At 38.9% G+C, this 24,807-nt stretch overlaps 2 protein-coding genes across 10 annotated transcripts; one reads left to right on the top strand and one right to left on the bottom strand.

Annotated features, from left to right (window-relative positions):
* LOC4350171 (uncharacterized) lies at nucleotides 1-11,483 on the bottom strand. Of its 7 annotated transcripts, none has more exons than XM_015761849.2 (20): nucleotides 11,224-11,483; nucleotides 9,498-9,596; nucleotides 9,030-9,134; nucleotides 8,696-8,752; nucleotides 8,505-8,585; nucleotides 7,900-7,999; nucleotides 6,893-6,963; nucleotides 6,660-6,760; nucleotides 6,475-6,578; nucleotides 6,308-6,361; nucleotides 6,117-6,172; nucleotides 5,983-6,021; nucleotides 5,723-5,867; nucleotides 4,669-4,850; nucleotides 4,512-4,579; nucleotides 3,088-3,160; nucleotides 2,937-2,998; nucleotides 1,929-2,853; nucleotides 875-1,165; nucleotides 1-407 (listed from the first exon to the last, which is right to left on the bottom strand). In XM_015761849.2, exons 3-20 carry the CDS (start codon nucleotides 9,074-9,076, stop codon nucleotides 137-139), a joined length of 2,727 nt encoding a protein of 908 aa, XP_015617335.1. In that variant the 5' UTR covers nucleotides 9,077-9,134; nucleotides 9,498-9,596; nucleotides 11,224-11,483; the 3' UTR covers nucleotides 1-136. The 7 variants fall into 7 exon arrangements, with proteins under 7 accessions (XP_015617335.1, XP_066161444.1, XP_015617334.1 ...); XM_066305347.1 differs by having other exon boundaries at nucleotides 7,900-8,009; nucleotides 8,505-8,575; XM_015761848.3 differs by having other exon boundaries at nucleotides 8,505-8,575.
* A 6,945-nt stretch (nucleotides 11,484-18,428) lies between these two features.
* On the top strand, nucleotides 18,429-22,304 carry LOC4350170 (protein trichome birefringence-like 16). 3 transcript variants are annotated; one of them, XM_066305470.1, is made up of 6 exons: nucleotides 18,429-18,545; nucleotides 19,214-19,383; nucleotides 20,129-20,337; nucleotides 20,448-20,607; nucleotides 20,789-20,984; nucleotides 21,104-22,304. In XM_066305470.1, the coding sequence occupies exons 4-6, from the start codon at nucleotides 20,541-20,543 to the stop codon at nucleotides 21,930-21,932; spliced, it is 1,092 nt and encodes a 363-aa protein (XP_066161567.1). In that variant the 5' UTR covers nucleotides 18,429-18,545; nucleotides 19,214-19,383; nucleotides 20,129-20,337; nucleotides 20,448-20,540; the 3' UTR covers nucleotides 21,933-22,304. The 3 variants fall into 3 exon arrangements, with proteins under 3 accessions (XP_066161567.1, XP_015618006.1, XP_015618005.1); XM_015762520.2 differs by having other exon boundaries at nucleotides 20,443-20,607; XM_015762519.2 differs by having other exon boundaries at nucleotides 20,425-20,607.
* Nucleotides 22,305-24,807: the final 2,503 nt, after the last annotated feature.

Here is a 24,807-nt window from a genome sequence, read left to right as displayed (position 1 = left end):
TATCCACGATTAATAAAGTTTTATTATCATAAACTATATACTCAAGTGTGCTGATCAACAGCAACAAATGTTCTCAACCAACAATGAAAATACGGCCAATGGACACCCAACAATAAGGAGCATATTTGCCCTTCCATCAGGACCTATACCTGTTACGAACAATCTCATAAATCACTCGAAGGAAACTCTTCGGCGATTCGTCTTCAGGTAAATGCAGCAACTTCGCAATCCGAGCATACGAGAACTGGTTCTTTGGGAAAGAGTCCTGTGGGATATCTGCAGTCTGCTTGTGGAGTTTTGGGTTTGATAGTGCCCACTGTATGGCCCATATTGCAAGAGGGCGCATGTAGCACAACGATCGGTATTCATCGTCATTGTTCCAAGCTTCAGGGGTTTGAAATGAGTACCTGAACATTCAATTTGTTGGTGTTTAAACAAGTTCATGGAAGTTGGCATTAGGATGAAATTGCACAATCATAAAGAAAAAAAACAGTAGTAGGATCATCAGTGAATAACCGCCTCCAATAACATGTTTGCTGAACTAGCTGGTAATTAGAAAATACATGCTTAAATTCATTAAGCAACTACAGTTTCAGTTATTATTTGAATCATGTAGCATCCTATCATAATTGATATCTGTCCAACATAACCTTAGAAAGCATGGCGCAACGACATAGCAAGAGTGTAAAATCTTCAAGTATCCATCCCTTTAGTTTATACGTGATTAAAAGTTGGGATGACGTCGTGATTTAGTATCAAACTTCCAATTCAAAAAGTATAAACATTTTTAGGGAAAATGTTATTAATGGCTCTAGCTCACATAGTAGTAAAACATATAGGTGTGAAAGTTCAGTTCATATATAAATATACTCACCCAAGTCCTTCTGGAGACCAGGCAGCATGATAAATCCCCTCAGCTGTTTTGAACCCCTTCTCAACCATGCCTTCTTGAATCATGGTTGCAGCAAGTGCATATGTCACACCTGGCCATATCTCCCGAGATTGCATTGCGGACATGTCCACTGTGCCATCTGGCCACATCCCATTCATTGCTCCCCTTTTACCATCCTTGAATTTCATCACATTGAAAGAATATATCTTTTCTAGTGCACTTTCCGCCTTATCCTTGTCAACAATTGGGAAGAGACCGCAAGCTTTGGCATACCTGGAAAAAGAAGTTAATTAAATGAGATTAGTATTGAAAGTGACGTGAGCAGAAGAAAATGCCACAGCAGAAACGTGAGGGCAACAACACTTGAACTTGAGCGATGGAAAAAACATAAACATGGAAGATACAGTGATCATGTCTTGTCTTGCAACTACATTACAAGTATTCTGTCACTATATGATTTTATCTTACTCAGAGCATGTCTGTTTGTTACTCCATATGTAAATAATAACCGGGGAAAAGCTTCTGTATTTGACATGACAAGAGATTTTTTTTTTTAGCAGCCAAAATTATAGAAGTCATTAAGCAATGATAAAAGGATCCATTTTTTATTTTGTACAACCAAATTTATACTGATACATAAAGCACAATGAATGAGCAACAAAGATGTATCCAGTATAACTTATTATTGAAAACCAACTGAGCTTTTTTTCCCCTTTTATATGATTAGATATTGACAATGTGTAAGAGTTCCAACCCACATTGTCAATAACTCATGCTATACCTAGAATCTGATAAAATATTAGTATATGGTAAATAATTGAACAGCAAAAGCTAGTTTAAGTACACGATCTATACAGGGACAAACTTAAATATATTTACTAGGAGTGGCTGTTGTACGTAAACATTAATTAGAAAGGGTTTAAAATTCTTTCCTCCCTTGCCATAAGCAAACACCTGTTAATTTGATTAGACATGACTTCAAAACTAGAAAATAATGTTAAAAAGAGGACAGAGTTAACAGATTTGTGATGTATACCATTGTCCAGCCAATTGATCCGCATGGATGGATGCACTCATTATGTTGTCGCCATCATCATAATTGAAGTAAGAACCATTCCACAACTTGCCATAAACAGACTTAGCCTTCTCATACTTGTCCCAGAAAAGTTTTTCAGACGCTTTGTCACCAACTTCGTGTGCCAAGGCTGACGCAGCTTGAAGAGCGGCCACCCAAAGTCCACCACAGTACGCACTTATACCAGCCATTGACCACACATCATAAGTCTGATCTGGAAAGTCCTCATTTTCAATCATCCCATCTTTATCCCTGTCAAATTGCTCCATATATGCCATTGCCATATAAACAGATGGCCAAACAGCACGAGCAAAGGATTTGTCACCTGTGGCAACCACATCTCTATAAACTTGCAGAACAAACTTTGGGTTCAAGTCCTTCCATCGATCTGTGTTATAGAGCGTATATGCATTAACTTTGAACCAGGGGTCATATAGCCCAAGATCATGAGGAACAGCACCAAGAACTTTTCTCGCAACCCATTTTCCATCATGTAACATCCTGAGCTTTTCAGGATCATGCATCAAAACAGCAGCAGCGAAATCTCTCTGAATGCTGAGCTGGAGTTTTGGAAACAGCATGATCAGAGAGAATGATGCATAGAAATGAACATCATATGTGTTCCACATATAATACTCAATGCCCTCAAGGTAGAGGAATTGGCCAATATTCTCTTCACCCTGAAGTAAAGTTGTTCCTATGGCAGAATTTGATTCCATAGATGCATGAATTCTCTCGAGTACTGATGCCATTTGATTAAGGATGTCGCTGGCAGTATTATTCCGTGGGATTATCCCATTGGCATCATCAGCGTCCCCATTTTGCATGTCCAGAGAAAACTTCTTTTCACCAATACCTGTCAAGCTTTGAATTGGTGGCAATCCATCTGTTGCAGTATACATACATTAATATTCAAGAAAGCCACATAGCCTCAATGAGAAAAAGGTTAAAAGAGTAGTGGATGAGTACCAGTCCATATAGTTCCTCCAGCATTAAGGTAGTATAACTCATTGAAAAGTGTGACCGGGTACCTGTGGTATAAAGGTTCATATACTATACATCAGTATTCAGTAATCTCGGATATCAGGTGGTTTGTATATAGGAAGAGGCTAGAACATACCAGTCAGGAAACCTCTCATCTTGCAAAATAGGATTCTGCCACTCCTCAATTTGCCTTTCCCAAGAATTATGTTCTAATTTTGTAAGATAGATGAATTCAGTAACAAAAATCAACAAGAAATATGATTTAATAGAACAGTCAAAGCAGGATGGTGTCCCTTCCTCTACAATAACATCTGGCAAGATGACACTGCCAATACATTAAATACTCAAGAGACAAATTTTAAACAGCTTTGTATTATAGTACTGTTAGCTCAGTGCATATGGTGTTTTTTTAAAAAAAAATGGTTTGGTATCAGTAATGCCAATTTATTCCGGTTTGGCATTGGTAAATACCATACTGACAAACTTAATGAAAATTGCTTATGACAACACAAGCTAAGAGTTGATATGCTACATCAACATATTAACAAAAGTGTCAAAAAACACCAGCACTAAGGCAACAATCCAACAAAATAGCATTATAGCAAGCAATGCTCATTGCTCAGGTACCAAATGGCTTAGCACTAGTACCATCTAGCAGCCCGCAGCGAAGTGGCCTACAAGAAGAATGCAACCACGCATCTCATGCAGACCTGCAGCATATAGCAGCATGCCTGAGTAGGATGATCTCATCAAGATGGGTGAGCTGCCTGGTGCATTTGGAGATGGTATAGTTCAGTAATGTTGTTGGTTTACTGAATCAAATTGTCTGCCTAAAAAAGGATTTTCAGAAACCACACCGGTAACTGTCAAACTTAATGCACAACCCTATTTTTTTTCTGTTGTATAACATACGTGATGAAATATGATATGAATACAACTGGAAAAAATGAGCTGCCGAACTTCAATATGATTTATTAACCAAATAATAGATACTAAACAACTTTTTTCACAGCAGCTCAAAGATATACTTAGCATAGTGCAACAACCACAAAGTGAGTCTAAAACCTGTGCTAGACTGCCTGGTCAAGGCAAGGTCAGTAGGTGTCACATGTCGATGCTTGTAACTAACCTAGTATAAGCGAGATAAAGAATCAGCTCAGCTAACAGCTTCCTTGGGGCTTTGTGATCCAGCTAGTCTGGTGCATTCACAATAAAGCTTGAGGGTATGGAAACCATGATTTCATTATTAACAACAATGCCCAGTGAAAATTACTGACAAATAGTATTCTATTCTTAAATGTTGAATTCACATATTTGGATGTAAGAAAAACTAGAAACCAGCAGATATCAGTATTAGCAATTCACACCTTTTTACACAAAAAAGAGAGATTCACTTCTCAACCAGCAGCCAGTATTAATAGTTTGAACATAATCTTTTAACATTTGGATCCTGAACCATCCAGTTATGAGCAATGTTTTAGAATCATGCTGAGCGTTTATATGAAATACAGTTATTTTACTGAATATATTCAATAGTGTTAGCAATGAACTGAATTGCACCTAGAATGGCATCATGAGCAAGGCTTGCTGCTGCATCATTATCCGTGCCATGAAATTTCGTATAACGCCTGCAAAGCCAGGAGATAAATCAGTTTCAGATTGCTTTAGTCTTTTGTCCTTCTAACCATTAGTTTTTTTTTTCAGCAGCTACTCTCACCTATGGTAGGTTTTTCCACTGGAGAATTTCACTTCAGGACAAGCCCAGGCAAGTGCAAATGATACATTCTGGGTTGTCTGGGGAGGCAGCTTAACAGAAGCTGCAATAGCTGCCCCTATTGATAATCCAGGTTTTGAGCACATCGATGTTTTGGTGAGATCAAGGTTATCAAAAGATCCATTCTGCCAAAATGGAAAGGAAGTTGTTTCAGTTTCTTATTGACAGTACTGTAATATGGTGTAATTCAAATAGGGTTAATTTACAGAATATTCGAATCTTGACATATTTAATCAAAGCAATTAAGAGTCTGCGAATAAGCAAGAAGACAAAAGTGCAACAGAATTTATTTTGTACCACCTCTATTCTTCTATACTTGATGTGTTGGATTTTTCAATCTCAAATGCAATCTTGACCCTCACTTATAACATTAAGTACTCTTTACAAAAAAATATACTAACAATTGTGATATTATGAAAGTACTCTTTACAAAAAAATTCAATATTTTCACATATCCATCTATATATTGTATATATGAGTGATCAAACTTCAGCAAATGTTAGGAAACTAAGTAAAAATTAACAGATGAAGTATTCAAAAAATGAAATTCCACTGAATTAGAACTTTTGTATGCCATTAAGTAACTTGTGAAAGTTATACAACTACTCCAAAAAGGATTCCATCTAACAATTCATTGTTTCATAGTTCCAAAAACTGCCTGCTATTTGACAGAACAATATTAAGGATCAATTTTTCTGAAAATATAAAAGATAAAATTCCATGCAAACTATTCCATACAAACATTGAAAGGAATGTTGAATATCTCCTTGAAATGCCAATGTTTCCACCTTCCAGTTTTACCAATTGCTTTTATTTTTTATTTATTAGATATTCAACAAAACAAGCAACACACAATTAAAAATGTTGTGAAAATAACTTGAAATCTTCAGACTGTCTAGTGCATGTCACTAAGATTGCTTTTCCTATATGCATGGCACAATTTGCAAGTTTGCATCCAATATCTGATGTGCAGTAACCCGTGCAAGTTTCAACAAACCTCTTTCACATAATTCCACATGTCTTTTGCTGAAAATGCATCAGAACTTCCAGATATTATAAAGTAAGGGCATTCCGAGATATGAATATCTTCTTTCTCTTGTGCAGCTATGGCAAAAGTAACTGGTGGTTGTCCATTAGCTGTTCTGCTCTCGTACATGTCATTTAGACAAATAGAAATTTGTTTAGGGCTAAGTCTAAGTTTACATCACTGAAACTCTAAGTCAAAAGGAGATAGCATGTATTTCACACAAATTTTACCTGTGATGTAACAGAATGCCATGCACACCATCCTTTTCTCTGTCGTTCATAAGGATATTAAAAGTATAAAACAGATGTTCATTGATTACAAACTGGAAAATAAGTTGAAAAAAAATATATTGATTATTTCTTACATCATAGGGGAATTGGAGTGATATCCAGTTAGTTCAGATTTCCCACCAACAGAGTTCTGGATATATTTAAACACATGTTGAGTTTGAAGGGGTTCAGAAACAGAGTAGAGTTGAAAAGGATAAATATGCACTCATGATAAAAGCTATTGGAAATTTCTACAAAGAGTGCAATATCCAAGGATGGAACTTACAGCCCATGTAAAAAGCAAAGTTACATCAGCAGCCGTATTGCCTGAGTTAGTTACCTGAAATTTTTAAATATGGTTGCTTGAGTACAGTTGAGCAATATAAATTATATAATAAATTTAAAACCTACTAAAATAGTGTATTGAAGGTATCTCATGGAAAGTAGTATTACTGTGAAAGTGAATACAGAAACTGGATAGCTGCTCTGTTGATAATTATGTGGAATAATTGGAGAAATCTGACGACACACTATGTTGACATCTGGGTCAGGTTCTCCTAATAAGCAAAATCCAACATTAGAAAAAAGAATAGTAGTCGCTTGGAAGTAAACCCTATTGTTATTTGTTACAGCAATACCATTGTATATCGTCCAGGACCTAGGGTAAAGAGCGTGGTACGTAGAGTTTTGTCCACTCATATTCCAGTCCCAGGATCCAATTCCTGAAATGTTACTTCCTCTGCATTTAAAAAGCTCTAAGGAATTTTTCATGTACGAAAGAATTGAATTGTAAAATGTTATTGCATATTATATAAGGGAAATTGTGCAACTAATGTCGAAATCAAAAGCTGAAAAACATCAATAAACTTACTTTGGCAAATCTGGTTTCCCAGGATGCAGCACTGAGGAATAGTTTCTACCATCTTTGCGGGAAATGAACGCCTATAAATTACAAAGATAAAATGTACTAAAACACTACTATCATACAGAAAGAAACATATTGATATTTCATTCTCTGCTTGATCTTAACAAATAATGCATGGCTACAGCACACAATAAAGAGTTATAGAGAGCATTTTAACACACCACTCAATACATATTCATGTAACTATTGAAGTTCTCATTTCTGGTAAATCAAACTGATCCAGGCACATGAATTACAGTTTTTTTTATCAGGTACGCTTGAGCAGTAAGTATCAGATGGATCAGTAGTAGCATATTCATCTTCCAAAGAGTCAAATGTCCAATCATGAATGGTTGCAAAAAACTTGCAACATGTAACATGTGGTCTATGTAGTATTGTAGTGTTCTTGTGGGTTCTTTATAATGGAGAAATATACAGTGGACGTATGCTGTATGATGAATTGGTGTTTGGTTCTGTCCATTGTGTGCTCTGTGTGAAAAATATTCAGGGGAATGGTTCCATCTCATCATTGATGTAAATTTAGCCAGGAATGAAGAAATTTGATCAAGATTTACTTGGGTATAATCCCTGGATACTGTCAATACGTTGACTGTTGCTAAATATCGATCCTGTTAATGAACAAATTAGTCTATGAAGCTGACATATGTTTCTCAAGAAAAAAGACTCAAACCCTAAAAAAGCATAGATGGATGAGGCTTCTCTAAACTGGCTCAAAATTACAGAAAGCAAGAGCTGCTCTGTTAATCAAATTCTGTCCAGCTGGTCTGGCTAGTTTGTATATGTTGGTTCTGCTTCTTATTTTGTTTCTCTTCTTCACTTTTGTTGAACATAATTTTCTTTTTTAAATTACATATTATCCAGTAGGGTCCTCATCTAAAAACATGTCATGGAATTATTGTTTTAAAAAGAAAAAGTAATTACCAAAAGGAACTGGCCTGTAATAGAAGACTTACAGAAAATTGATTTGCCAGTACAGGTCTCTCTTCACAAGTTCCCGGGAACAATTGCCAGCGTTGAAACTCGCCTTTGTAGCTCCTTCCAATACTTCCTGAACTACAGTTTTCTAATAATTAGAAGATACAGAATCCAGTGAATTGAAGCTTTATCGAACAGGACATTGTTAAATTGAGCCATGACAACCATTTAGTGAATATATCAGTTAGAAACAAAGAGAAATTTTCACCCATAATTAACAATTAGATGCTGTCATGCTGGGAAGTGTAAGTGCGAGCTTCATTTATTTGCATAACATCAACAATCAAGATGACAACTGAACTTGATCTGTATGTACTTTTGATTACTTTCTAAACAAATAAATACATCTGAGATTGAATACAACAAACTAAATTCATTGCATGATGGCAAGTAGAATTATCTTATAGTAACATATATGATAAACAAGAGCAGAATAGAGTGGATTCTCATAATCAAGCAAGCACTTCTGTAGTGTCAAGAAGCGAGCACTATTAAAAATTATTCACTGGACACAACGAACTTGTTCGCTTTTAACACTTTTGTAGATTAGAAACACATGTTACACAGGAAGAAGAAGGTATACCCAATGCCGCCAAGTGGAACACCCTGACCAGATTTTGCAATGCGCTTCTTCATGGGATCAATCACAGCAGCCTGTATAAAACTAACAAAGAAAGCATTTACATAATATCCAGATAAATTATTAGAAAGGAACATGTGGAATTGTTAACATCCCAAATGATGATTAGCTACACAGTAAAATGTAAAACATACACGTCCTTTTGATGTTTCTTCAAGGATGTGTCGGCCAAGACGAAGACCAAGGCCAGCCTGCAATGACGAAATGAATTTTAATGCAAGGGAAAATTGTAATAGGTACCTCAATGTCATTGTGCCTAGAAAATTTACAAGTATCCAACCTTCAGTAAGCCATTGAATGAATCAGTTAGAACTAAAATAACAACAGAGGAATGCATAACCAAAGAATTCAGTAGATTAAAACTAACATCATTGGTAATTTCTGAACTGCCAAACTGTATAATATAGTTCTCCCACAATGAATTTCAGCAGGAAAAAGGCTAAAATGTATATAAAGTAGAAGAATTACCAACTGGAATGTCTCTCTCCATGTAAGTCTGAAGGATGGCAAATCATAGCCAATATTGCTAAGCTTGTGTTCCCATGTCAACTCTGGGAGGTATCCAGGATCAACCTTTCCATAACAAGTCAGAATGTCCAACAAGAATTAGTAGTTAAAAAAAAAAGACAAATTGTACTCACAGGACGCAATTAGTTTTCCTCTTCTGTTCCAAAAAAAGATAATCCAACCCACCAAATTAGTAATTAAGACTGCTAACTATGGTAGCTCCAACTTATAAATGAATGTGAAATGGTTAATTATCAGTTTGAAATTTTTTGGACTTCATGCTACAAATATTTGCTTGTTAATAAAAAAAATAGTGGTAAACAGTGATTCAATACAACATTACAATTTCCGGAATAATTTATAAAATCAAGGTGGTAGGAGTTAAATCATGAAGAAGTTTCCATAAGCATCTTGGAAGAAAGAACTCACTGGATGATCATTCGACTGAGCACGTGGCCTATTTCGAGACACCCCCTTTGGTTGCTCCAGAACACCATTCTCTACCATTTTAAATCCTTTGGGCTAGCCCTGTGAACAGATTGAAATGTCCAAAGCTTTATGCTTCCTCAATTTATCTCAAAATATACATTAATAAACTGTGTAAAAAACATAGAAGCGTAAAAAAAATGGTCCAAACAACATAAAGATATTAACACCTTCTATTTCCAATTTTCCATTTACCATTCAAAACTCATATACCAGGCATAGATAGAGATATAGAAAGACACATCTAATATGGAAGTATGTTGGAACTACATGTCCAAACATAATCAAACTTATGGCATTTTCAGTGCAGTGCAGATACAATGAAAGTATATACCTCTATTCTTATGAGAGGCAGTTTCAAAACGAACTCAGCAATTCTTATGAGACCAGGTTCAGAGCTCATTAATAATGGTCAGATAATAAGTAAGACTCTCAAACATCATGTGAGAACAAGAATATTCAGCTTACAATGTAGAGTTTTGCATGGTTGACTTTGATTCTCACAAATCACTATCACGTATTATGAAATGTCAAATTGAACAGAAAATGTTTCTCTTACTAAATTCTAGATGACATGACTGCAAACAGAGTTAGAGCAGCAGTGATAAGAAATATTGTATATTGGATAAGAAGATAGTGATGAGACTATCATGGTTAATTATGAATAGCAACATGCAAATTTGTTAGTGGCGAGAGAACTAAAGATAGGGTGCTATATCAATAATTCTATTAGAAAATCTTGTCCAAGATGACAAGTCAAGGTTTCATCCCTTGCAACAAGCGATCGATCTAACAAGTTTATAGGTAAAATCTGAATGGCTTGATTAACAAATAAGTTATCAAACAACAAAATACAAGCCAGAAAACTCAAGCAACTGAAGTATCAAATTTGACACGGCGTTGTGCAGTTCATTGATGAGCCAAACGGCCAATGCCGGAGAAATCCTATTATACAACAGTAACTAACCCCGAGAAATTTCAGAAATCAAACTTGGCCTGAAGAAACCAATCCAGGGATCAACCGAGTCAATCTTGCGCACTGAAGAGGAAATCATAATCAACAACACATGAACACAGATGGATCGAACAAGTAGCACGCAGCAACCGAGCCCTCAATTAACTGGATGGGAGATAATCCAAGAAAGAGCTGAATTCGATTGCTCACAGCCATCAACCACAGCAAAGAAGACGAACTCAACTCACAAGAAAGAACGATCCAGGGCAGCAATCTGGGCCGGGTTCCCTTAGCAAGAGAAGAATCAACCGATCAAGTTCACAACTCCTCAGATGGATCTACACACTATCTGATCAACTATTTCGAGAAGACCATTTCCTCCACGATTTCAGGAAGCCTCCGATTGGATCATCATATACCAGAATGCGCACAACATCACAAAATAATTTATTTATTTAAAAAAAAACTGGACTTTCGTATCAGCAGCATACACGAAATTCACGCAGACGAGTCCATCTCGTTTTCAACCCAAAAAGATTAAAAAAAAGAGAGAAAGGATTTTTGTCTGGCGTAATTCAACACAATCCGCCCCCTGCGCTACAGTGCCAATGGAGCAGACGCCCTCGCCATCGCCGCCATCGTGGAGTCTAACTCTATCTCGGATACAAGCGAGATCGAAGAGCGTGGGAAACTCGAAACCAAACCACGGCATACCGGAGAGAGTGAGCCGGAGTGGAGAGGCGGGACTCCGAGAAGGCCGGCGCAGGCGCAACCCGCCGCCGCGGGCGGATGTGTGGTGGGGGAGGCGGCGGTCGATCTCCCGACTCCGCGAAGCTCGCGAGCGTGGGGGGGAGATGGAGGGAATGGGAGTGGAGGAGATTATAGTGGTGGTGGGAGGAGGAGGACGAAGACGAAGACGAAGAAGACGCGGAAAGTTCAGAAGTTCAGAAAAGTTCAGAGATTCCGCTTTCGCTGTCTCATTCCATGTCGCTCTGGGGGGTCTGACCTGTGTGTGAGAGCTATGGCCGGTCGTCGGAAATGACCATTTTGCCCATGTATTATTGAGTTTTACTTTTTTGGATGCTTATTATTGGAGTCATCGATTCCTCCCCTACAGGGACAAACAGGCTGTTTTTGGCTTAGATTAATTGAGAATAAGAACATGGATGTACATAAGGATATGCTCAAAATCAATCATTTATATTATTCTAGTTTGTACTCCCTCCATCCCACAATATAAGAGATTTTCAGTTTTTGCTTGTAATATTTAACCACTCGTCTTATTCAAATTTTTTTTACAAATATAAAAAACGAAAAGTTGTGCTTAAAGTACCGTAGATAATAAAGTAAGTCACAAATAAAATAATTAATAATTTCAAAATTTTTTTGAATAAGACGAGTGATCAAACGTTATAAGCAAAAACTCAAAATCCCTTATATTATGGGACAGAAGGAGTAGGAGGTATCGCCCCTATTTTTGCTATAAGAGTTTGGGCCTGTTCATTTTGATGTCATTTTCAACTGTACCTTTTTTTGGTAAGTTGTCAAAAGAATGTCTACGTTAAGTTTGTTGTTAAATTTGGTCAATAAAAAAAATCCTGCTAAAATTTTGGCAACACTGCCATCTTGCCAAAATTTTGACATTGCCAAAATTTGATAAGATTTATTTTGGCTACAAACTGAACAGGCCCTTTGTTTTTTTTTTTTATCGACAAGAGAAAATGTTGTACATGATAGTGGGCAAAACGTATAAACCATACAAATTTCCACTCTAGTTTTAAGATCCCCATTTTCTTACAAACCCACCCGTCGAACTTCCTCCAAAAGCTGAGTTTGTTTGTAAGAGCAAGTTGAGCTACCTACAAGATATAAATTAAACCCATGTTAGATTTAATATGTATAATAGGTTAGCTATCATGTTGTTTCTCTTGTTTACTCGTTTTTCTGCATGCACGCATGCCTTTCAATTGGTTAAATGATGTATTTTTCCAAATAATATTAATTCAATTTTTAAGTTTTTAGCTAATGTTTAATTAATTATATGCTAATCCAATGCTCCCTTTTAGGTAATGTGTGGGAGAGGTTCCCAACCCCCATAATCAAACACAGCCTAACAATCTAACACGTCCATATATGTCCTCTTCTAACTTGTGATGATGGCATGAGTATTTATGATATCTCGATAAAAATTTAGGACTTTTTCGCTCATTTTCCCTTGATCATGAACATAGCCATAATTATTACCGGCAAAATTGTATAACCACCCTAATTATCGCTCTTGTTTCGAGATTTTACAATCATAACACATTTTATGTGAGTAGTTGATTCGGCCGTGGATCATATCAATCAGTTTGGGCTCGTCTAGCGTGGCTACAAGGTCAACAGGAGAGGACTGAGCGAAGGCGACTGGTGGCTCGATGATCAGCAAAGAATAAGAAATGGGCTGAAACAGCTATTCATGTGCACGTATGTACGAATTCCACGTGAATGGTGCACCATACGTGTGCTTCAACATGAGTACAGCAGTGTCAATGACATCACAGGAACACTTTACTTCATGGACACCTTAGGGCACCATCCACGTGAGCAAAAATGATGACCTAGATATGCCTCACACAGTGTAAATACCTCCATCTTATTTTGTAAATTAGTATTTGTCAGTCAGTCACATTTTACATTTAAACCCTTAGATTATTTTTATTTGTATATAAGTCCAATATTTGCAGTATCCCCTGAAAATCATAAACATATATAAACATCAACCCCTTCTCTTCTCACCATATCTCCCCAATCTCTCCAGCTCCTCCTCTCCCTCCGGCGGTCTCTTCCCCGGTGTCGCCTCTCTCTCCCCACGCCTCCCCTCCCCGGCGGCGCCGCCTCTCCCCGGCCCGACCCTCTCTCCCCAGCGCCGGATCGAGCGGTGGCGGTGGCGGATTGACTGGCGCGTTGGCGGATCGAGGCGGCGGCTGGGATCCATGCGGCGATGGCCGGGACTAATGCACCACATCCCGTCATTCTCCGATGCGCCGCTGCGCTTCTTCTCCCCCACCAACTGGCCTCGAGCTCGCCGGATCCGCACGGCAGTGACGACCTCAACCTTCACTGTGATGGCAATGGCGCGAGAGCTTGAGTTGATGGCGAGCTGGAGCGACGGCATAGGACGACACAGCTAACCCACGCGCATCCCCATCGATTCCTCTGGGCGCCAGAGTGGTGCCTCTGACAAGGGTGCGCAGACCTCCTGCAGCATTTGCGCACCCCTGCAGAGACGCGGCTCCTTCCGACGTGGCACGAATTTTCGCTTTCGGAGGTGTGAGACCACACTCCAGGGTGGAGCATTGAGCATGCCCTTACTAGCCAAATTTTCTTTTTCTTTTAAATTACAGGTGTATTTGATTGTAAGCTACAGTTTGCCATGTCTAAGGTTAGACAAATTTGATAGGTGTTTGGTTGTAGTCATAGTTATGGCAAGATTCCCTTCTAACAAATTGGATCCCATATGTCAATGATTCAAAAAAAAAAGTGTTGCAAGATTCTCTTAGACTTAGTAAGTTGTCGCTAAGAATTTGATCACCTCACCTTGGTGACCTGTGGCAATTTTTATTGGCAAGTAATGGCGAAGTGTGGGTCTTTTTCCAATCAAAATGTATGGTTACATATGTGACACGTGTCAATATGAAATCAAAATAACCTTCTTTCGTGATCAACAAGTCACCAGCACTACAATAGAAGTCAATATGAAATCAAAAGAAGTCACCAGAACTACAAAAGATAGAGGATAGCACAACATACAAATAAATATTCCAGCTCTCAAGAAGGATATTGCTGACATAGTAGACAGCAAAGCAGTACACCTTCTAGTGACCATAACAGCTAAGCTAAGCTAGACACACAGACGAGAAGGAAAAGAACAACAAAAATCAGAATCGAGATAGCGATCGATATACCGATCGGCGATTTTTCTTTCCTCCCCAAGTTCTGTTGTTCCATCATGCCATCTCTCTACTCCTATGAAAGTTGATCGTCCATCCTCTCCTTCCCCTCTCTCCCTTTCATACAACAAAAGAAAATTTTTATAAGACCTCTAGTGATAATAATGTTTCGGCTCATTTCGTCCATTGCTCTGCACTCCTTTCATTGATTTTTTATAAGACGCAGCCTGATTCGGTTTGGTCTAATAAACTCTTCCGTTTCAGGTTATAAGACTTTCTAGCATTGCCTATATTTATATAGATGTTAAATCTAGACACAATTACTAGAAAGTCTTATGACCTGAAACGGAGGTAGTAACTTTAAATTTGCCCTACAATCTATTTTTATGGTACCAAATCCTGGTCATATGAAAAGTACCTATGAACATAAATCCAGTGTTATCATGTTTATAGTATTTTGGACCAACATATATGAAAAAAAAAACTTAGAGGCGTTTTGTATCGTAAGATTTACCCCACCAAGATTGTGGACTATGGATGCCTTCACCTTTCAACGAGATTTCAGTAGAGACAAATTATAGATAGATAGTAGACACTTTCACCTCTAAACGAGAACCGAGGTAATTAATATGGCAGAGCAAAATTCCACCCTAGAACTGCTCTTTAGGCTCTGTTCGTTTCCTGGAGTTCCCAACTCCCCCATCTCATTTTCCGCGCGCACGCTTTTCAAACTGCTAAACGGTGTGTTTTTTGCAAAAAGTTTATATACGAAAGTTGCTTAAAAAATTATATTGATCCATTTTTGAAAAAAAAAATTAGCAAATAATTAATTAATCACGTGCTAATGGACTGCTTCGTTTTCCGTACCGGAGGGATGGGTTCCCAACTCAACCAAAAGAACAGAGGATGCGGGCAACGAGCTATGTTTGCCACGTCACATGGACATACTCACGAGTTTATACAATCTTTTATAATCCCTCTTAATGTATAACGTCGTTGATTTTTTAATCAACGTTTGACCACTCGTCTTATTCAAAATTTTTATGTAAATATAAAAATACTTATGTCATGCTTAAAGAACATTTGATGATAAATCAAATCACAATAAAATAAATTATAATTACATAAATTTTTTGAATAAGACGAAAGGTCAAACGTTTGTCAAAAAGTTAACGGCATCATACATTAAAATACGGAAGGAGTATAATGGATAGAAATCAACCTGATCTCTACATTTACGAGTAGATATATTCTTCTAATTTTTCAGGACCCTATTTCTTTTTCTTGATTCCCATGAAGGCTTTGATGCATTGCTTCCTAGGTTAATCTTTTAGTCTTGATCACTTTTTGAGAAATTATGTGTTTTCCATTAACAACTAATTTATTCTAATCAATCGTAGTCAAGGACGAATTTATGTTCTACTAAATGCCATTGCACTTTTTTTTTCTTTTTTCTTTTTGTCATTGCCAATAGCCTCAACCTATGAAAAAAAATACATTTTTACATATAGAATGGACATAACACTTTGAAGATGAGATACAGTACTAGGGGTAAATGGACAATTTGACAAGGTAACCCAGTACAATTGACAGGAGGCTCACACCGATGGTAAAAAGGAAAGGAAAGAAAAAGATACTTATGCAATGGCATTTCATATAACTTACGTTTGACATTAGCGATTCTCAGAATCAATCCTTTGCAAGTGAAATTAAGTAGAATTTCTCACTTTCCTATATGCTCTTGTTGAACAACTAACATTAGGACAGTCACTTGCTTACGGTTTTTTTTCCTTGACAATTCTATTCCTATCCTTAATCTAACCAAAATTGTTTAAATTATCAAGAAAAATCCATGCCATGTCCATGGAGAACTGCATATACATGGATTATACTACATATACATTCTAAATAATGAGAGAAAGTTTACCAGTATAAAGGAGGATACAGATTTTCCCAACAACAATTTGGCTAGCCAAATCTGAACAACATTAACAACAAGCTTGAGGTGCAGTGAGGCTGAGAAGAACCTTCAAACAGAAGGAGGCCACAAAACCATATACGTGGAACTTACCTTACAAAATGACAGTCAATCACCATTTTTCTTTAGCATTAAATGAGAAGGCAATATGGATCCCCGCAGATCTTAGGCTTGAGGACATCAACGATGGGAGCACCGATATCCATGACGCCTGTGACCACCACACACTTTTCTGGAGAGCGATTTCTCTAACAACCCTCCCTCACCTTTGTGCCTCGGGATGAACTTTCCGGGTAAAAACTTATTTCTAGATGTCCAGAATAGCAACGACAAGTTGTGAAGCTCCCACACCTCAATAGCCCCATTCGAGCCGTGTTACCGTTCCAAATTGATCTATATATTTCATATATACATAAAGACAAAAAAAAAACTAATAACTCTTTCATACTATATTTACTCTAGCAACAAACTCAATACATGCATCATCCTCACTACTTTCTAGCCAATAGCAAATCAAGATATTACATGTGGGTTATAAATACTTTTGTATATAGATGCATGCATCAATGTCCATTTACTCTAATGCACAAATAACGAATAGACTTAATGAATGAACACAGATATATAGATCATTTAGGATATCAATTTGGAATGGAGGAAGTATTATCTATTTAATTATGAGAAATATATTAGTCCAAATTAACATATATGTAGAAAATAAAAAACAATATGAAAGAATTACGGAAATACGTACTAATGTCGTTATCATATATAATACAATGAAAAAAGAAGACCATAGTCAAATGCTTTATTATTGAGAAAAATGATGGTATTATTTTTATCATCTTTTAGAGGAATCTATCTAACCATAGTTAATCAGCCCGTATTAGTAGAAGTATGTATCGTCGTGCATCAACATATCATATATCATGAGATTATTAGTTATAGCTAAGTACACTGGTGTAATCATACTTAGCATATCACGAGACTATCGGGTAATGGACAATTATCTTTAATTGTGCTAGAGAAAAAAAATACTTCATTCGTCCCATAAAAAACCAAACCAACCTAGATCTAGTAAAACGAATCTAGACATACATATGTTCAAAATTTATTGTACTATAATATGCCACACCAGTTCTACATTCGTTTTTTTTAACAAAAGGAGTAAATTACAATCCATACTATGTATTCTTAAAAATTCTTACAAGTTTTCATATAACGTTATCCTTTAACCATTTTTATTTACACAATAGCTAACTTTACATTTTAATTTGGAGCACCATATTCTATCCATCTCCAAGTCCAGTGACTCAGTAATCCCTTTGCACATTAACTCTCTCTCTCTCCATTTTCTTTTTCCATCCGACAGTTGGATAACCGATATATCTAGCAAGAAAGAGCCCGGATATAGCGCCTTCGCTCTTCGTCGGGTCAGCTCCTACCTTCCAAAGTCCCTGCAAGCTCGACATCTCCGACCTCAATGGTAACCATAACAACAATAGTGCGCATCACGATAGGGGAGAAGAAAAAGACTTGTTGGTTACTAGAGGTTAAGGCTGCGCATGTAAAGGCAAAGGGGAGGAACGATGGTGGCTCATGGAGAAAGAGCGGTGATGGCGGTGGGTAGAGTGGCAGTTAGCGGTTGCTGGTAGTATGAGGAATTTGTTGTTGACACAATCGTTTAAATTTTTCCTAAGTATTGATGATACATGGGTCACCAGTTATATAAAGAAATAGCACTAGCTAGTTTTAAAATACTACCTTGTTCCAAAATAAGTGTCAAAACTTTTGATCGTCCCTCTTTGAAAAGTTTATGAAAAAATTAAAATAAATTAGTCACACGTAAAATATTATTTATGTTTTATTATCTAATAACAATGAGACAAAAAATTAAACGTTGGACGTGAACGTATCAAGCTGCACTTATTTTTGAGACTAAGGGAGTGGGAAATAAAAATAATGAGATAAGGGCGGAGTAGTCGAGTATCGCGTTAAAAGAAAAAGAAACCTCTCGTTGTCTCCTCCGCTCCTCGCCTCCTTGCGCCGCCGCCAAGACGAGTCGCGGCTGAACAGGGGGAGGGCCGGGCGGCGATCTCCATCGCAGCGGAGGGGAGGGGATCCTGGTGCGTCCTCTTTCTGATTCATCTCTCTCTCTCTCTCTCCCACCCCACCGGGACTGGAATTTGCGGGATTGCGTTCGTGAACCCTACTAGCTTCTCTTCTAGATCTTCTCCTCCTCCTCCTTAATTTGATAGCCTTAAACCTCTCTTAAATAATTCAAGTAATAACAGTTTGTTTGTTTGTTCACCCAAAAGTTTGGGGGTTCAACTGAACTGAACCCCCATGTCCCAAGTTGGATCCGCCCCTGGCCTATAATAAGATGTGGCGCTGTAACAATGCAACTAGCTGTAGGGTGACAGTAGGATAATTCCATATCAACTTAGTGTGTGCTTATATGGTTAATCGTCCACTTATTGCCATCACATTTCTTATATAGTGTAAATCAAGTTTGATGTTAATTGGAAATTGCAATTTTTTGGGCCAGGGGACCCCATACCCCTGTCATTATACTTGATACATGTCCAGAACAGCTTGAATTTGACAGCTAAGTAAGTACTCTTGAGTTGTATCCATAATTCACCCTAAAAGAATTGTATATATTGATTGTTGTGATATTTATCCCCTTAGATATATGCACTGAGAATATATATACATTATTGACCTTGATTGCTAACTCTTGAGAATGTATTACGGCATATATAACAAGAGAGTTTTTTTTACCTTCTTGAAGGTGGTTCAACTATTGTATAGCAGTATGTTGGATTGTTGATGTTCAGAATTTTGATATCCTAGCACGATTCCCCCTCTCGCCGCCTCTTGCCCAAGGAGAACGTCGACCACGCCGTGGTCCAGGCTCTCAGCATCGGTGCCACTATTATCTGCCTAACGCTACACGTCCAGGTATGGAACTACCCCCTCCCCATACTCCTTCCCCATGCTAACCCTGCCTGATCCCCAATCTCTCGATGGCAAAAGAAATCAGTGCCCAATCTGATTCACACCTGCCTAAACTTGGCTGCGCTGCTATACAATGGTGTTAATTTGTTGTTTCGAATAAATCTCACATTTATACTGAATAAACATTTTGAAGGCCGAGAGATACTAACTGATCTATGATGTTCAAGGAAACATCGATTCACCATTAGTATGGGCATACTGTGGACTTCGTAATTTACCATACTTATTGAATTTTGCAGATTAGTGATGGCAATCCTAATTTCATCCTATTTGCTTGGTACACATAGAGGAGCTTAGCAGGATTATTTACTGGAGTAGAATTTCTTCTCTTTTTTTTGTTTATATTAATGCTAATTGTGTATCTCAATTGTGTGTAAAAAAATATATAAGAAAGCCTAAAATTTCAATACACATGTAGCAACTGAGTTGGTAATCTATCAATTGCAGAAAAGATAAAAAGGACTAAAGTTGGCCATGTAGTCTTGGCCCAAGGATTAACTAAGCCCCTACATCTGTATTAAAATTCTATGTTTTTTTCTTTTTATTACTTTACATAACTCACAGTTTAAATCCTTTGCAATATATTGTACAGTGCGTATTATTAGGAACAGTAGCACTTGTCTAATTTTGCATGTTTTCTTGTATGAAAACATCAACTGTCTTATAACTTCTCATGGATGGTTCCTAGGGTCATACTGGATTTCAAGAGAAGAAAAAAGGTTGTTCAAGAACATAAAAAAGGGATGAGACTAGGAAGCATAAATGGACTGCGGTGCAAGCAGCTTAAACTTGTCATTCTTGCTTTTTTCATGATGTTTCTTCTCTGGAAATGGGAGAGAGGAACATACTACACTACTGAAATCCTCCGGCCAGATTCATTGATTTTGGCTCATCCAGGTCATTTTACGCATACTGAAATATTTTGACTCCATCCTTTTCATGTTACACCTATATTTATTCTCATTTTGTTCCAAATTTTTGTAGCTAACTCAAAGTTTGTAGATCAGCATACATCATCCGAAGAAGACTTTCCGAATGCAGATACATTGACACAATCAGTAGTTAAAGTAGAACAGCAAGTAAGTGATGCACCACCACCGATGTCCATAGCAAGTGATTCTGCTGATGTTGCGGATGAAAGGGAACCACCGCCTTCTGGGAAGAAAGGTATTGTTCATCTTCTGTAACTGCAGGAAGAGCCATTTCTTCTCCGAGCATGCTAGATCTAATATGCTTGCATTCTAGTTGAGAAGATCTTTTTCTTGCCAATGTCCTTTTACATAAGATAGTGTGGGTTGTTTAGTCCTTCGTGTTATGTTCACCTAATGTACAATTTATTACCTTACAGATTGTAACTACGGAAATGGAAAATGGGTTTCTGACAACAACAGACCACTATACTCCGGTTTCGGCTGTAAACAATGGCTTTCCGAGAGCTGGGCCTGCAGACTAACCCAGCGCACAGATTTTGCTTATGAAAAATTTAGATGGCAACCTGAAGGTTGTGAGATGCCAGAATTTGAGGCCTCACAGTTCTTGACGAGGTATGTGGCCGTTGCTTATCCATGAATAAGGATTATATATACTGCACTCACTGGCTTGACACTGGCTTGATATAATTGTCTGAATCATTTAGGTGAATTCTAATTTTGACATATTTCAGAATGCAGGATAAAACCATTGCTTATGTGGGTGATTCTTTAGGGAGGCAAATGTTTCAATCAATGATGTGTATGGTCACTGGTGGAAAGGAGAGACTAGATGTGGAAGACGTTGGTGCAGAGTATGGTTTTTTCTTAGCTCCGGGTGCAAAAAGACCAGATGGCTGGGCCTACCGATTCCCAAGAACTAATACAACCATTTTATACCATTGGTCGTCGACACTCTGTGATTTGGAGCCTCTGGATCCATCAGATCCAGCCACCAGTTATGCCATGCACCTTGATCGTCCACCTGCTTTTCTGAAGAATAACCTTCACAGGCTCCATGTTCTGGTTCTTAACACTGGTCACCACTGGAACCGAGGGAAGCTAAGGGCAAACAAGTGGGAAATGTATCTTGGGGGAGCACCAAACACTAACAGGAATACTGCTGTCATCTGGAAGGCCAAAAATATCACCATCCACACTGTTATTAAGTGGTTGGATACCCAACTTCCTCACCACCCACAACTGAAGGTGTTCTACAGGTCAATATCTCCTCGGCATTTCTTCAATGGAGATTGGAACACCGGGGGTCGCTGTGATAATACAAGTCCTTTGGCCAAGGGAAGTGGCATTTCCCAAAATCATTCCGATGACGCCGATGCCGAGGGAGCCGTGATGGGAACAAGGGTGAAGCTTTTGGATATAACTGCACTATCACGATTGAGAGATGAAGGGCATATATCGCGGTACAGTATCAAAGCCACGCAGGGAGTTCAAGATTGCTTGCACTGGTGCCTTCCTGGACTACCAGATACATGGAATGAGATCCTTGCAGCCCAGTTGTAGCTAAGTCTCTAGTTGAATGAGAAGAGCTAATGGTCAGAACCAACTTAGCTTGAGTTGTTATATACGGCGATTGCTAGTCTTCACAACAGAGCTTTTGTGCTGCTGCGAGAGGAACAGCAAAGCAGCAGTGGATTCTTTAGGAAGCTTTCGTTCCTGTAGCTAATGAGCTTCTTGTAATGTAGTAACCACCTTTTGTATTTTCTTACTGTGTATGGCCATTGAATTGATTGGCAGTAACGGAGTAGTCTTATAGATAAGTTATTTACGCTCTTGGAAATGCGTTTTGTGATTAACATTCTGCGATGAGCACTCATGTTTTGTTTCTCTAGCAGTATTATACTAATACACTAGGTGATACCTCGCACTTTGCTACGGAATTTATTGATGAATATATGTTAAATATTATAGAAATGATGAATATTGAAATATTGTGAAAATGACGTGGAAGATATTTGACATACTTCTATTTGAGCTTTATAATATTATATTATAGATTATGTGTCATGTTTGTATGAGATTTAAAGAATAATACTTGTGAGCAGGGTTAATCCTATCGGTTAGGCCGATTTGATCGGACCTCACTGAAATGCCAAAATTTCGGTCTGAAATTTCCGTAATTTTGAAAAAAAAACAGTTGAATTTGAACAAATATTACCAAAATTCATGAAAAAATTGAAAAATTGAAATTTTTTTGGCCGAAGTAATATCGTATTGGAAGGGACCGAAATAATCGAAATTTCCAACCTTGCTTGTGAGTGGGTGATGATGTGGTATATTTGCATGTTGAGTTTTAGCTTCTAATAATAATTGCTAGTGGGTAATAACTATGTTGTTCTATAGATATGTTCTCATGTCACTAGCACGGGATAGGTCATCTCAATCGGACGGACAGCCTCATCAGTGTCGGGTAGGGCTACCGTCACTAAGCCTGTCATCGATGAGTAGACTACTCATCGGTGACGGGCCTTAAATTCATCTCAATCGGGCCGTGTTTGTCGCCCGTCACCGATGACACTTATCCGTGACGGGCTTAAGTGCTGGGCCCGACAAAGATTGTAGAGATAATCTCAATCGGGCCTAAACGTACCCGTCACGGATGAGTCTCATCGATATATGTAACTCGGATATGTCTGTACGAGTGATCAATGACGGTGTTTATTTCGGCCCGATTGAGATGACTTCCTTGTGACGGCCCACAAAAGCCAAGCTCATATGAAAGGATGTGTACTAATGTGTAGTTTCCTCTTAGAGTAAGTTTAGTATAGCTAACTACTAGCTCCAAATCATCTATAGTCAATCTAATAGCTCATTTATATAATATACAATAGTTACCTATAAGAATATACTACACCATTAATATATGATCCCACCCCTCATACACAATTAGAGTCCGTGCTATTGTAGCTCACTTTCTTTCTCTATCTTCTCTTCTGTTCTCTACATGTATTTACAGCTGACTTATAGCCGTACTCGCTCTTATTGAATCAGTGAACATTCCTCGTATTAGAGCCAATAACATGTAGCTCCCGCTAAATAAATAATATATAATGTTGTTGATTATTTGGTGTACCGTTTGGCTATTTGTCTTATTCCAAAGTTTATATAATTTTTTTTCGTTGTGACTCATTATCATTAAAGAACTCTAACCTTGTCTTACTCAAAATCTTCCACGCCGCAGCTCCTCGTCGGGACACCGCTTGACGCGGAAGGCCTGTGACACATTGGGTTGCCACCGCCGCGGAGCTTCCTTACTTCCACCTGCCGTGGGAGAGTGTCGGTGACATGGGACCGGGAGTATCATGAATAGAGGCTTGAGACAGACACAATCGCCCACGTGGCCTGGCACCCTCGGGGGGCGTCGGGCCCGAGGGTGATGTGTTCGCCCTCCTCTTTGTCTCCCCGAGGGGGTCGGACCGCTCCCGCCTCAGCCCCGAGGGCCGAGGCGCCCCGACCCCTCGTGGGTTTTCGCTCCGCGTGTATGGGTTAGGTGAGCACAGTGGGGCTCACCTAACCACATTTATTGCGGTTTGGCTGAGCGTGTCACGCCGCATGTAACGCAGTGCAGTGCACTCATTTATTCGGTCTGTGACCAGTCACAGACCGGTCAGATCGCGGGTTAGGTGGCGACAGGCGATCTGACGCACGCCTCGCCCCATCCCGTCAGGACGAGGGCTTCTAGGCGCTCGTCCCCAGCTGGAGCTAGCGTGTTACCTCCCAGAGATGGCACGTTAGTCCTGGTCAGATATATGCCAGGCTTCATCCTAACCATTACAGGCAAAATGTTGTGTGAAGAAGGGCCAACGTACAGATTGCTAAGCTGACGCGTGGTGGACAAGAATGACCGATTTGTGACCAGTCTGACACCGGTCATGTCGTCAGCAGACAGCCATGATTCCGCGTCGCGCCTGCTCCCGGCGAAAGTGGAGGTAGGTGCGGGCCGTCCCATCAGAAGGTGACTCGAACGGCAACCATGCAAATCTCCGTCCATTTATGAAAAGGTAGGGTAAGTCCCCACAGAGAGAGGGGGATGGTGCATGTGGTATCCCCTTAAGATATAAAAGGAGGACCTTGCCCACTGAGAGGGAGGTTTTTGGGTTTTTGGACTGGACTTTTCCAGATTGGGAACCCAGAACAAGGGAGAGGCTGGCTGATACTTTGTAGCTCCTTCACACACAGATCTCCCAAAACACAGGAGTAGGGTATTACGCTTCTCAGCGGCCTGAACCTGTATACATCGCCGGCGTCTTCTGTGCTTCCTGTCTCGCGAACCTTCCACAGATTGGGAGCTTGGAGTCTCACCCAGGGTCCCCGGCCGAACCGGCAAAGGGGGGCCAGCGCGGTCTCCCGGTGAGGAGCCCCACGCTCCGTCATCTGG

This window comes from Oryza sativa, chromosome 11 (genome assembly GCF_034140825.1).
Source record: "Oryza sativa Japonica Group chromosome 11, ASM3414082v1".
NCBI lineage: Eukaryota > Viridiplantae > Streptophyta > Magnoliopsida > Poales > Poaceae > Oryza > Oryza sativa.
Note: the sequence above shows the minus strand (reverse complement) of the source record. Positions and strands in the feature narration are given on the sequence as shown.

Bases quoted from the DNA above. Each gene is read 5' to 3' on its own strand.
- LOC4350171 (XM_015761848.3), bottom strand. From the start codon at position 9,575: ATGGTAGAGAATGGTGTTCTGGAGCAACCAAAGGGGGTGTCTCGAAAT. The intron at 2,854-2,936 runs GTACTCATCCAC...ATACTGCAACAG, and splicing joins TGGAGGAACTATATGGACTG to ATGGATTGCCACCAATTCAA. The intron at 1,166-1,928 runs GTATACATCACA...TTCTTTTTCCAG, and splicing joins GATCAATTGGCTGGACAATG to GTATGCCAAAGCTTGCGGTC.
- LOC4350170 (XM_015762519.2), top strand. From the start codon at position 20,184: ATGAGACTAGGAAGCATAAATGGACTGCGGTGCAAGCAGCTTAAACTT. The intron at 20,338-20,424 runs GTCATTTTACGC...AAATTTTTGTAG, and splicing joins ATTGATTTTGGCTCATCCAG to CTAACTCAAAGTTTGTAGAT. The intron at 20,985-21,103 runs GTATGTGGCCGT...GACATATTTCAG, and splicing joins GCCTCACAGTTCTTGACGAG to AATGCAGGATAAAACCATTG.